Below are 14,968 nucleotides of genomic sequence, written 5' to 3'. Positions count from 1 at the left end.
GCAGGCTCAGGCTGACACAGAATCTGTCAGCACAAAACTCGATGCATGATCTTGAATTCACAAACTGTGAGATCATGAAAGTGAGTCGAATTCAGATGCTTACCGGACTGAGCCACCCAGGTGCCCCAATGAAATATTTATTTTTAAAAATAAAAGAATTCATATTTCAACTTTGTTTTTAATTGAGATGTTACTTGCATATTGTATATGACCTGTAATGACTGATTGTTGATATAAAGCAATGAAAGTGCACATAAATCACATACCTTGTGGACAACACCCAAGTTTAGAATCAAACTTTCTCTAAATTCTATTGCAAACACTTTAACTTTTGCCAGGAATATAACCATGAATGCTGTCTGGACTACTGTCTTAGATTAAGACTATAAATCACATAATGTGTTGAAATAAATCCGTTTTGATATACAGATGATACTTTTCTGAGCTTCAAGAAGAGTTAAAAACTTTGTTCTACCATTTCTTCATCATATCAGTAGCATTTTGGAAAAATAAAGAAGAATGAATGTAAAAAATTGCTCTTCTGTGAATGAATTTCTTCTCTTGGGAATTAGCAATAATCCTGGAATTAAACTGACCGTATTTATCACATTTCTAATTGTTTGTCTCATAATTCTTGTTGCAAACCTTGGGATGGTGATTTTAATCAGAATGGATTCCCAGCTGCACACACCAATGTATTTCTTCTTCAGCCACCTCTCTTTCAGTGACCTCTGTTATTCTACAGCAACTGGACCCCGGATGCTGGTGGGCTTCATTGCCAAGAACAGGTCCGTTCCCTTCTATGGCTGTGCTCTACAATTGTTGATCTTTCATACCTTAGTAGATGCTGAATGCCTACTGTTGGCGGTGATGGCCTTTGATTGGTACAAGGCCATTAACAACCCCTTGCTCTATACAGTCAGCATATCCAGCAGAGTGTGCTCCATGTTCAAGGCCAGGGTTTACATGATGGGAATTGTGGATGCTTCAGTAAATACAGTCATTATTTTGCTTATGTTTCTGTGGGTCAAATGTGATCAACCACTTCTGTGATGTTCCACTTCTCCGTTTGTTATCTTGCTCAGATACACAAGTTAACAAGTTAGTAATATTCACCTTTTATTCTTCATTAAGCTGATTACCCTTTCAGGGCTTTTTATATCTTACTGTTATATCCTCCTAGCAGTGATAAAGAACTTCTCTGCTGAGGGAAGGTTCAAAGCTTTCTCCACCTGCACCTCCCACTTAACTGCTGTTGCCATTTTCCAGGGAACCCTGATCTTCATGTATTTCCGGCTGAGTTCTTCCGACTTTCTTGATCAAGACAAAATGACCTCATTGTTTTACATTCTTGTGATTCCCATGTTAAACCCTCTGATTTATAGCCTATGAAACAAAGATGTGAAAGAGGCTCTGAAAAAACTTAAAAATAGAAAGTGATTTCATTGACAACTTATAAGTATGCATTTTTTTCTCACAATCTTACACCATAAATCATGGAAATCAAAATTGTTTTGACTATGATGGTGTGATTCAATAAGTATTTATACCATGTACCAGTCATGCCAATATGTGTCATTCCCTAAATACTCCATGCTTCATTTTATGTATTGAATTTATATAAGTACTCCCAATTTGTGGGAAATTTCCAGATTCCTAGTTTGCCAATTTTTCTTGTCTTCAATCTTTCATTTGTGCTTGAATTTAATTTTTTAACTGTTATTATTTCCTTAGTTCCCTTTATGTGCTTTGAATTTCATGGTGAATTCAGCAGTTTATTTACTAATAAATCTCATTACCTAAAGGAAGTTATAATTTTAATGAAGTAATGCTCAAATTATTATAAAACTATAATTACCCATAATGTAAAAAAAAAAAACCTAGATACTATTAAACCAAAGTACATATTTAAAATATAGTGAAGGAAATTGGTTATTGAGATGACTTCAAATCCACTTATTTATGACAAAATAAAATTGTTTTTAAGAGTAAAGCTGTTTTTGACAAGGATTAAATAGGTTTTTCAGGATTTTGTTATCTCATCTGTTTTTACTGATAATAACTCAGTAGCTCAACTGCTGAGGGGCCCAACTGGGAGCTTATTAATAAAGACACATGAAGAATCAACTATGGCAAAAGGGCACTTAGACTACAAATATTGATTCCTATGAGGACCACCTAAGAGTGTTCTGTCTGAGCAAGGCTACAATATGCACTTCTATGTTTATTTTAGCATTATTTACAACAACCAAGGTATGAAAGCAACTGTCCATTAATAAGTGAATGGATAAAGAAGGTGTGGTGTATATACACAATGAAATATTATTCAGCCATAAAATTAAATGAGATTTTGCCATTTGCAACAACATGGACAGACCCAGAAGGCATTATGCTGAGTGAAGTAAGTCAGATAGGGAAAGAATAATACCATATGATTTCATGTGTATGTGGAATCTTAAAAAAAAAAACAAAACAAAACAAATGAATAAGTAAGCAATGAAAAAGCAGAGAAATAACTGATAAATGCAGAGAACAAACTAGTGTTAGATGGGAGGTAGGTGGGGGAGGTTTGCAAAATTGGTTAAGGGGATTAAGAAGTACATACTTCTAGTTATCAATATGTCACAGAGAGGAAAGAAAAAAAAAGCTCAGGTGATATAGCCACTCATATGGTAATACCCATATTGGCAACACATGATGACTACATTCATTGTGAGCACTGAGTAGTCAAATCATTATGCTGAACACCTGAGCCTAATATAACATTGCATGTCAACTACACTCAATAATAAAAATGTTTTAAATTTAATTAAAAAAAATATCTCTCCGATGACCTTGGATCGATAAGCTCCTGCATAGAAATAGTGACTCTTCCATGGGCAGTGGCAAAAGCCAATAGCCAGGTAGCAGCAGCCTGTGAAGATCATCCTGCCCATGATGCTCATGAGGAATGATTCTGTCATTACCTAACAATGTGTAACTTTGTTAACTTTTGTTAACTTTTGTAACAGCAGACTTTTACTTCTGCACTGGCAGCTGGACATCAGCTCAGGACTGGCTGAACTGTCTCTCCTGAGTACCAATCCATAAAGGTGCAATTCATCTAAATTTGAACTCTATTCCTTTCATCTCTCCCTGCCTGGAGCATCAGTGTGATTAATCTATCATTCACTGGAGTGTATTATTCCTTTATTGACTTACTAGGAGACATTATTGTGTATGCTATTGCCTAGTGAAACTCCCATAGGGAAGCTACATTAAATACATCGCTGGCAAAGACAAACTCAGTCTCTGGGCATTTATTTGCTTCCCAAAGCAAAACAGAAGTTGAAAAGTAAATCTTGCAAATTCAGACAATTAGTCTGGGATCTAAAAGATAAGTAGGAATTAGCTGAGAGAGGCACGGAGGTAAAGAAAGCATTCTATGCAGATGGATCAGCAACTAGAGGGTCCCCAGGGGAACAAGACAATATCATTTCTGTAGAATTAAAGAAAACCAATGTGGCTGGGTTATAGTGCTACCATTCACTACTCAGTCACTTCCTCCAGGGACTTTCTTTCCCTCCAGCACTTGCTAAGCTTGGTTCCCACATCACCCTGAGCCTGGGAACTTTGTTGAATCCATGACTCTGTTTCCTAAATCATTAGCTTCAATGTGGGGAAATGAATACTCAGAGTTTAAGGACTGAGTGTTTTTATCTCATTATTCAAGCACCTCTATAGCGTCTGGGTAAAGAAAGAATAAAAGGGATCCCCAAAAGTTAATTTTTATTAAATGTTTATTCATGGGAAGAAAAGAAAAAAATCGCTAAGGTCAAGTATTGCCTTAAATACATTTTTCTATCATATATGTAAGCACATAAAGTAGTTGTGGATGTTAAACGTAAGGGAAGCTTAAAGGCATGTAAGTTACTTGGAAAATAATTAAACCAAAGAACTCTTACTGGGTGTTTACAAGGTATTTGACAACTTAATCTGGTTCTGCTCCAGTTTGTGGACAATTACATTGAGACAGGAGATTGGAAGGGACCTCATGAGAGGAAAAGCTGTTTCTTTTTTACCCCTTTGCTTCTTTTCTGCCATCCATTCTTGCTAGCACCTGCACCCCACCCCACCTACACATTCCTTGTGATGTAAATAGCATATGTCCTCCTTGTAAGGGACAAAGATATCTTTGGAGTCTTCCAGCACAGTAGATTATATCTAAGGAAGGACTGAGCAGAGCCATCATAGGTCTACTCCAGACCAGTGGTTCTATCTCAAGACCAAGACCCTTAGTTTCAGGGAATGGGTGATTTATGAAAAACCCTGGACTCCATCCTTGTCCTGGATGCCTGAGAAGAAATGTGCAGCAGACCACAATTGCCATAAAAATCCCAGACCCCAAGCAAAGATGAGACTTCCTTTTTTCCTTTCCAAATGTCCTGGTTGCTCCACCTGTATCTCTCTATATGTCTTCAATAAACTCTGCTTTCACCTCCTGCTGGCTCACATTTGATTGTTTTTCTGTGTAAAGCCAAGGATCCTCTTAGCTGATGCCCTGGGACTCCCTTCTGGGTCCTTGGATGTGACTGCCTGCATCAAAATCAGTGAAGTGCCATGTTTAGTAAGCAGGGACAAAGGTATACACTTGAAGGACCATACAAGAATCAGAGGCACTCTTAAATGTTTGCTACATTTCCATAAGTTAAAAGTCATTCAATGGCTAGGACTACTTAGATGCCATCTTAGAAGGCTTTGGTGAAAACACTTCAGATTGCCAGTAAAGACCAAATAGGACAATTAGACTCCTCTGCTGTCCAGGTGATCTTCTTTCTGATATTCTGAAACATGGTAGAGGGGGGTATAGAGGTAGAAAATAAAAAGCAATAAAACAATGGGGGATTCTTCTTTTAGTCAAAATATCTCCTCAATTGAGCAATGCTATTTGGACATTTTACCTATCAATTAGGTTCTTTCATGAAGTACAGCATGACAGGAGTGTGATTTAGTCAGGCCAAAGCCCAAGCACAAATGATTGTCAATCTTAGGAGGACAAAGATGCCACCTACTAGCACATTGACCTTCCCTAGGACAGCTATAATGTATTTAAGCTCAGATTTGATCTACATCTTCGCTCTTATAAGCAAACCTAAGTCTAATATGTGAACTAAAAAGAATGAAATGTGGGGCACCTGGGTGGCTCAGTCGATTAAGAATCTGATTTTGGTTCAGGCCATGATCTCAAAGTTTGTGATTTTGAACCCCACATCTGGTTCTCCGCTGTCAGTGCAGAGCCCCCTTCAGATCCTGTGGGTCCCTCTCTCTCTCTGCCCTTCCCCTACATGTACTCTCTGCCTTTCTCAAAAATTAAACATTAAAAAAATAAAGAAATGTTAAGTCTGTTAAATGAGGCATTATAAGCTCAATAAAAGTGTCTAAAATTAGAATCAAGTGATTTATAAATTTGCTAAATCCTTGTGCCTAAATTTGTAAGAGTGGGAGATGAGTAACTGCTTAATGGAAACTGGGGAATTCAAGACTGAAGTAGGGGATTGGGCTAATGACCTAGAAAAGATTTCTGTGTTGATTTTCCAAAGAAATTCAGAGAAAGTTAGTATCAAAATACTTTATATTAACTTGTGTGATCCAATCTTAACCATTTCCTTTACCATCTGTATCTGTAACTCATATGCTTCTCATAGTATACCCGCCACCTGTTGGCAGCTAAAATAATTGTCCCAGTAAGACATTATCAATGTCCCCGTGTGATGAGTCAATAACATATGTCCATTCCTTCACCTTAGTTCCTTATTTCTGCACAGACACTGGCATCTCTAAACATAAGCAGATTAAAGAATATGTATAATGGCACAAGCAATTATTTCTATAATGTGAAAAGCTTGGCAAAATTTACTAACACGGTACTTATTCTCACTACTTAGCTAAGTGCCATTAGAGGCAGCAAATTTAACCTAGTTTGATATCCTCCCTAGAAAAATACTATGACCTGGAGAAGCAGCAATAGAGTATTCACAGCTCACTATAATTGTGACATTTAACAAATTACTTTTCCTCTTAGGGTCGCAGCACCACTCTGTCAAAAGAGGAGTTTCAACTGGACAATCTTTACTGTACGTTCCAGGTACCTCATTCTCCATCTATATTGATTTGATTCTATCAATGAATAATGCACAAGCCTACTTCTATCTGTGGGAAGATTAAAAAAGAATAACAGATGATTGGAAATATATTTCTACCAAAGGACTATAGTATATCCCTAGACCAATTTGACCCCAAATAAGGGTGGTAATAAGGAGAGGTAGCATGTGTTGCAGAAACCCCACTACCAGTAAGCGGGACTCATTTAACTTTCTTTCTGTTCTGGCATTTTGACTTGAAGACACCCTTAATAATAGCAGATGCCCAACTTTATTAGTCATCAAGAAACCCCTGTATTCTACATAATGGCTAAAATGAAAATAGCAGACAACATTAAGTATTGGCGAGGATGGGGAGCAGCCAGAGAACTCAACACACATATTTTCACCACTGTGATGGTGGAAATATGGATTGGCATGCTTCTTTGGAAAATGGCGTGATGATATTTATGAAATCTAAATTTTATACAGACATGTGTGTGCCCGCATTTCCAAATCCTGGTCTTATATGCCTGGTGTTATCTATGTTCCAAAGGAAGTACAAAAATGTTCAAACTAGCATTTTGTGTATTGGAAAAAAGAAAACAATTCAATTGTCTATCAATATTAAAGTAGATAAATAATGATATTTTTGTTCAAAGAATGTTATTCAATAATGAGAATAAATGTACTGCAATTGAGAAAATATCATGAATGGATTGCCCAAGTTTGTTGTTGGATGGAGCAGCGCATATGGTAAGCATCCACATAAGTGTGATTCAAAAATATACTAACCTGATCTATCATAATAAAAGTCAGGAAAATATTGACTCCTCTGGCTAAATGATCAACATCCTAGGAGGGAGCATGTAGAAGACTTTGTTGATTCTGATAATGTTCCCATTCTTCGTCTGGGTCATGGTTATACAGGTGTTTGTTATTGTTGTTGTTGTTTTTAATTTATCTAACAGTATATTTATCATTTATGCATTCTCTGTGTGTATATTACACATCAAAGAAGCTTTCTAAAAGCAAGGCCCATTCAACTTTACATTATAAGAAATTTCAGAATGTTATTATAAAATTTTATCCCTAGAAATGCTTTATGCACAATAAATCCAGCCCATTTTTATAAAATAAATGGGAAAACTCTCATAAAATATTTCTATGAATAATTATATTTTTTGTTGTTGAAAAAAAGCAAAGATATCTTATTCAATCCATAAGCACTCCAAATCCTGTTTAAAGCAACAAGGGGACTTAGTGAACCTGGTTTTCCTCTTGTCCTATTATCATGCACTAAACTTTCTCATAGTGGCCTATGACTCAGGGCCATTCAATTATTTTCTTTTTTATTTTTGTTTATTTTCTTTTATTCTATTTCATTTTTTTAATTTAAGTTGTTTTTTTTTTGTTTGTTTGTTTTGTTTTGCTTTTTTGTTTTTTGAGAGAGAGCATGCAAGTGAGGGAGGGAGAGAGAGGGAAAGAATCCAAGCAGGCTCCATACTGCCAATGCAGAGCCCAAAACAGGGCTCAAGCCCACTAACTGTGAGATCATTACCTGCGCCAAAGTCAGACACTTAACTGACTGAGCCACCCAGGTGCCCATGGCCATACACCTATTTTCTAGAGACAAGACTTTATCAGTAGACAGCTGCCTTTATAGGATTATGTATAGAAGCTCGGTGGCATCAGGGAAGTCATGTAGACACATTTTTTTCCCCACTTGCTTGTCTCTTATGTCTTAAATTCCAACAGACAATTTTTCATAATGTGAGAGAGCCAACTTCAATTAAAAAAGAATCCCTTTAGGATGGCAATCATCCCATTTATAATAATAATGTAATCACCAAGGCTCAGATTTTAATGGAAAACTTTGAAGGGAAGTTAGACTAACTGGTCCACAGGGGCAGTTTAAGAAGGTAAATTTTGGTTCTGTCTACACTGAGTGCAAACTGAAGAAATTTGTCTTCCCTGGAGACAGAGAAGTATCTGATGAGAAAATCAGTTTGGGAAAGAAAGTTCTTGGATAACACAAATGATTAATTGAACACACATATTTGACATTCACTTGATTTTTTTTAAAGAAATAAATTAACTGCAATAGGGAAAAGTATAGAGCAAGAATACATTATTTACATTATAATCTAAAATAGACTTTCACAACAAACAAACATCTGTGCTTGTCAGCATATTCCAATAATTCATCTATTATAAAATGTCACTCAGGACAAGACCAATACAGAGTGTCTTCCAAGACTGCCTGTTTGAACAACCTTGAGGCATCATTTTACTTATTTTTTAACTCCTTGGATTTGTGAAATGTAGTGTTTATTTGATACAATTATATACTGGAATGATTACCACCATAACATTACTAACACCTGCATCACATCATGTAATTTTTTTTGTAGTGAGAACATTTAAAATCTAGCCTTTTAGCAACTTTGAAGTATCTAATACAATATCGTAACTATAATCACAATGTTTTTCATTAGATCATCAGAATTTATTCATCTTATAACTGCAGGTTTGTACACTTGGACCAACATCTCTCAATTCCCATACCCCTGTTGCCCCTGGTAAATATCATTCCACACTCTACAAGTCTCTATGAGTTTGGCATTTTTAGATTTGACTCATAAGTCATACGATACAGTATCTGTCATTTTCTGTGTGGCTCACATCACTTTACATAATGCCCTGAAGTTCATTACACTGTAGTCAAAAAAACTATTAAGGGCAAGTTCTTTGAATCTTGAAGATACAAAGTTTATGATATTCCAGAAGGTTACTGGTTACTTCTGGATCCCACTTTCAGTATCCGTTAAATGAGGTTGTTAAAGACAGCTCAGGAAACATAAGATAATATTAGAAATATATGATTATATATATGGATAAGCTAAATAACATATGAAAACCACAAATAGTTTAGTAAGATCTCCATACCTTTTCCATCACAGGTCAAATGCTAAAAATGCACATTTATAGAAGAGAGTGGAGACATTTCATAAGGTAAAATAATGGGAATATAGGTTTTAACTCTGTCCCAATGAAGAAGTCCAAATAACGGTTAGGGACCAACATGGTTGACCAGGATATAAGAAAGTGGAGCATTACATTTCTATCTGTATGGGTGGGATTTGGGTAGGCACAAAATTCACATCTCATCTTTTCTCAATTTTCAAAGTACTGCCACGAATAATAGCACACAAAACTTTTTTTCAATAAACAGGAGTTGACTTTGCTTCAAAAGCATTATCTCAACATATTTTTTAACAAAAGTTCATCCTTGTATATGTAAGCCATATAAGTAGAAAGGTTGTTTATTACTCTTCTTTGTTGAACATCTATCAGCCTAACAACAGGAAAATATTCAATACCACACATTTACTGACTCATTACTGGTGCATATCCTATGCTAAGGACTGTAGGAATGTGAACTGACATATATATATATATATATATATATATATATATATATATATATAAATAGATAAAGCATATAATTTGATAAAGAATGTACTAGGTGTACTGGATGTTCTATAGTTGAAAGAGGGCAGAATATGTCTCTGAGAGCAGAAAGGTAATCCACCACGTGAAAAGTACACCCCCTACACCAGGAGATTAAGCGGCATCTTTATCATCAAGGAGAGGGAATTTAAGGCCGAGAAGGCTATATTAAAAAATCTTGTTAATTCCACACTAATTTACTACCCCAAGGTCAAGACTTTTTGTCTTGTCAATTCTTCACAAATTTATGCTGCCTGATTTGGTCACTTCTTTGAGACTAATATTTTTATGGAGCTCCCATATGTAGGAAATTAAATTTGTTGTTCTCCTGTTAATCTGTCTTATATCAATTTAATTATTAGGCCAGAGAAAGAATCTAGAAGGGAAAAGTTTTCCACCTCTACACAGTCAAAAAACACTGAAATGTGGGTTGTTGGCATGTACTTAAGAGAAAGGAACCAAACAATGACTAATGAAAAAAGCAATATGTAAGATTATCATGTTTCTAAATGGAAGGTAGAGGGGATGTTTCAGAAATGGAAGAAACAGAGTGAACAATAAAAAGGAATTAAAAATAATATCAAGTAGAAAATCTATTTGAATTTAATTAGACATCAGTTCACTTGAGGAAGGTGTAGACTCAGAGGAATCATAAGCAGAGCCTTAGAATAAACTCTGATAAACTTCTGACATTGATCAATTTGTTAAGGAGTGAAGAATTGAAAGTTCAGCCTTTGCGGCATTCATGGCCAGGTGAGGGTAATACGAAAACAGGCTAATTAATCACATAGCCCAGAAGAGCAAAAGCAGAGTCTTTAGAGATTAAAGTCCCAACAGTCACCAGGTAGAATAAAATGCCATCTACTTATTGTTCATGTACCAGAAATAAGAACAAAAAGATGCTCATTCAGGTAGGTTTCTAAATAACTAAATTTTTAAAAAAATATATAGACTGGAAATCACCTTACTTTTCTTGGAAAAATTAAAAATCAAGTATTAAAGAATTTATAAATGAATCATTTTATGTCTGCTTAAGTCAGTTAAATAAATTCTGCAAGCTATCATCTAAACAATGATATTTCTTTATTAGACCTATATAGTTTTCACTTCATTTGTCATTTGTATAAGGATAGTAAAGCTTTTACCTATTTATATTTTAATCAAGGTCAATAAGTATGCCATCACTTCCTATCACTGTGTAAGTAATAGTGTACATTTAAAGTGTACATTGGCTCTAGTTTTATCAAAAATAATAGAGATAACGCATTATGAATACTAACGTATACATATTCAAGTCAATATATATCAATGCCATAGCACTTAAGACTTGAAAGATAAAAATGAGACCACCACTCACATTACCAGTTTTGTTATCAACAGATACATACATACACATACATAATGTGTATATAAATAGATGACAGAAGACAGTATATCTCAGAAACATTTGTTTTTCTTTGCTGTTTGTTTTAATGGAAAAGACAACTTAGAATTCAAAGATATGCGAATTTCACGTGATAGTCTGTTGTTCCCACTTCTTTTTATTACTTCTCTTTGTCTTTCAAGGTATTTGTCCTATAGCAGAGGTCAGTCGTACACATGGATTATAAGTGCTGTAGGAAACCAGTGAGGAAGAGTGATAGAATAGTTGTATAAACCAAGTTCATATTTCAGTAAACACTGAAGTCAGCATACACCAAAATCTAAACCATACTAATTTTCATTTGTTATCTACAGTATCATGGTCAGTGATAAAATCAATTATATTTCTTCAATAAAGCAATTTAAACTTTTTCTTTTTCTAACTCATATTATCCAGTATCTTCTGGAACTTTCTAAAAACTTTGTCGTTTCTCTTATATTACTTTGGCTCTAGGGTGAGCTTTCAGGTTATTTGGATCTATTACTTGACATTGGACAACAGAAGCCAAGACAAGTAATATATCTCAGGAATGACATGCATTTAGAATTCAAGTTTATCAACTTCCTATCCCAAACATTTTTAGTTTTTTATAACACAGCAATGCTTTTTTAATAGGGACACTCACTGGGCTCTTTTCTGAGTGTAAAGAAGACAATATAAAATCATGTTTTGTCTTATGGTGTTTTGGGTACCCAAAAAAGCCAAATCCTGATCTACCATTTGCTTGATCATTTTTGAAAGCAGTGTAAAACAAGCACCAAGAAGAATGGACAAAGAAAACTGCTCCTCCTTGGCTGAATTCTTTCTCTTGGGAATTATGGATAACTCTGAGGTCAAAGTGACTCTATTCACCACCCTCCTACTTATTTATCTCACGAATCTTGTGGCAAATTTCGGAATGATTATTCTAATTAGAACAAATTCTCAGCTTCACACACCTATGTACTTTTTCCTTAGCCACCTCTCTTTCTGTGACCTCTGTTATTCCACAGCAATTGGGCCCAAAATGTTGGTAGACCTTTTAGCCAAAAACAAATCAATCCCCTTCATTGGCTGTGCTCTGCAATTCTTGACCTTCTGTATGTTTGCTGATTCTGAGTGTCTACTGCTGGCGGTGATGGCCTTTGATCGGTACAATGCCATTAGCAACCCCTTGCTCTACACAGTCAACATGTCCAGCAGAGTGTGCTCTCTGCTCATGGCTGGGGTTTACGTGCTGGCAATGGCAGATGCTCTGATACACACTACACTAACATTCCGGTTATGTTTTTGTGGATCCAATGAGATTAACCATTTCTTCTGTGATGAACCCCCTCTCCTATTGCTTTCTTGCTCAGATACACAGGTCAATGAGTTAGCAATATTCACCATTTTTGGCTTCATTGAACTGAGTACCATTTCAGTAGTCCTTGTCTCTTACTGTTATATAATCCTTTCAGTCCTGAAGATCCACTCTGCTGAGGGGAGGTTCAAAGCTTTCTCCACCTGCACCTCCCACTTAACTGCTGTTGCAATTTTCCAGGGAACCATGCTCTTCATGTATTTCCGGCCGAGTTCCTCCTACTCTCTTGATCAAGACAAAATGACCTCATTGTTTTACACCCTTGTGATTCCCATGTTAAACCCTCTGATTTATAGTCTACGGAACAAAGATGTGAAAGAGGCTCTGCAGAAACTTAAAAATAGCAAGTGGTTTCATTGAAAATTTATATGTACCTATTTTTCCCCCAATCTTACACTATAATTTGTGAAATTCAAAGTTGCTTTGATTAATGTGGTATGATCCAAGCAGTATTTATACCGTTTTCCTGCCATAACCAGATGTGTCATTCCCTTAGTACTCCATTGTTCATTTTGTTTAAAAAAATTTTTTTAATGTCTTTTATGTATTTCTGAGAGAGAGAGAGAGAGAGAGAGAGAGAGAGTGTGAGCAGGGAAGTGTCAGAGAGAGGGAGACACAGAATCTGAAGTAGGCTCCGGGCTCTGAACTAGCTGTCAGCAAAGAGCTCGGCACGGGGCTCGGACCAAGGAATTGTGAGATCATGATCTGAGCCGAAGTCGGACACTCAACAGACTGAGCCACCCAGGCACCCCTTCATTGTTCATTTTATGTCTTGAGTTTATACTTGGTACTCCTTATTCGTGGAAAATTTCTGGACTCCTAGTTTGCCAAACTTGTGTTTCTTCAATCTCTCATTTGTGTATGAATCTAATTTTCTATATGCTATTGACAGTTTTCTAAGTATATAATGCACTTCTATGTGTTTTTGTATTTTATGGGGAATCTAACAGCTTTATGTTAATGAATCTTGTCATCTAATGGAAACTGATGAAATTTGGGGGTGATGATTGGGGTCCAGAGCGGAAGGCCAAGAAAGGGTTCTTGAAGACATTTTTGGTACAAAAGTGTGATTTTATTAAAGCACAGGGACATGACCCATGGGCAGAAAGAGCTGCCTGGGACCCTGTGGAAAGACTGATTATACACTTAAGAATTGGGGAAGGTAAACTCAAGGGGAAGTTTACAAAGAGACTCTCATACACTAAAGAAGACTCACAGGATAACTGGAGGCCAACCTATTGTCAACCTAAGGTTGTTTTTCCCTTTAGCAAATCATTAGCATTAAGACAGTGGGGAGATCCTAGTGAAATTTTTACTCTGCCTGCCTCTAGTAGTCAGTGGGCTGCAGGTTATAAGGTGATTGAATTTCTCCTGCCATTTCCTTCTTACCTCTGTTCCCTATACGACTATGGAGGGGTGATGTTGGGGCTCCAGGAAAGGAGTCTACAGGTTTCTTGAGATTAGGCTATTGATATTACTTTTTCCTTGTAATTTACCAGAACATGTCCTATATGACTGTGATCTCCATCATTAACCATTTGTTTTCTTTCCTTTCCTTTCTTCTTGAGTAGCTAGGAGTGCCTGAGGAATATCACACCTATCCCACAGGGTGGGGGGAACGAGATGTTAGCTCCTTTTTTTGCCCTCAGCTTACCTATGCTCCCCCATCAGAAGTGATGTATATTAATTAAATAATAATTAAATTAATAATAATTAAATTATCATTCAAATTATTTATAATAAACAGTAATTATGCCATAAAGTAAAAACAAAACACAAAAAACAATGAACTGAGCACTATAAAACCAAAGCACAATGTTCAATTACAGTGAAGAATGTTGAAAAATGCTTCCTGGTAATGGGGACAATCTGGGATCTAAAAGATAGATAGGAATTAGCTGAGAGATGCAGGTAGAAGAAAAAGCACTCTATGCGGATGGATAATCAACTAGAGGCTCTCCAGGGGACTCTACCATTTCATTTCTGTGGAATTAAATAAAACCAATGTGGCTGGGTTATAGTGCTACCATTCACAACTCAGTCACTTCCTCTAGGGGCTTTCCTTCCCTCCAACACTTGCTAAGCTTGGTTCCTATACCACCCTGAGCCTGGGAACTTTGTTGAATCCATGACTCTGTTTCCTAAATCATTAGCTTCAATGTGGGGAAATGAATACTCAGAGTTTAAGGACTGTGTGTTTTTATCCCTGGACTCAAGCACCACTATAACATCTAGGGAAAGGGAAGAAAAGAAAGAAAGAAAAGAAAAGAAAAGAAAAGAAAAGAAAGAAAGAAAGAAAGAAAGAAAGAAAGAAAGAAAGAAAGAAAGAAAGAAAGAAAGAAAGGAAGGAAGGAAGGAAGGAAGGAAGGAAGGAAGGAAGGAAGGAAAGAAAGAAAGAAAGAAAGAAAGAAAGAAAGAAAGAAAGAAAGAAAGAAAGAAAGAAAGAAATCCAAAAAAGTTAAATTTTGTTAAATGTTTATTCATGGGAGGCAAAAGAAAAAAATCGCTAAGGTCGAGTATATGTCTTAAATATATTTTTGAATCATATAAGTCAGCACACTAAGTAGTTGT

The 14,968-nt window shown here is 36.1% G+C and overlaps 1 protein-coding gene and 1 pseudogene across 1 annotated transcript; both read left to right on the top strand.

Annotated features, from left to right (window-relative positions):
• The first annotated feature begins 519 nt into the window (after positions 1 to 519).
• Positions 520 to 1,440, top strand: LOC120225836 (annotated as a pseudogene).
• A 10,381-nt stretch (positions 1,441 to 11,821) lies between these two features.
• On the top strand, positions 11,822 to 12,757 carry LOC120225829 (olfactory receptor 5W2-like). The gene has a single exon (XM_039224013.1). The coding sequence runs from the start codon at positions 11,822 to 11,824 to the stop codon at positions 12,755 to 12,757; it is 936 nt and encodes a 311-aa protein (XP_039079944.1).
• Positions 12,758 to 14,968: the final 2,211 nt, after the last annotated feature.

Source organism: Hyaena hyaena, unplaced genomic scaffold, assembly GCF_003009895.1.
Source record: "Hyaena hyaena isolate Hyena2069 unplaced genomic scaffold, ASM300989v1 scaffold_1546, whole genome shotgun sequence".
Taxonomy (NCBI): Eukaryota; Metazoa; Chordata; class Mammalia; order Carnivora; family Hyaenidae; genus Hyaena; species Hyaena hyaena.
The sequence above is the reverse complement of the archived record's forward strand: the minus strand, read 5'-3'. Positions and strand labels throughout refer to the sequence as shown.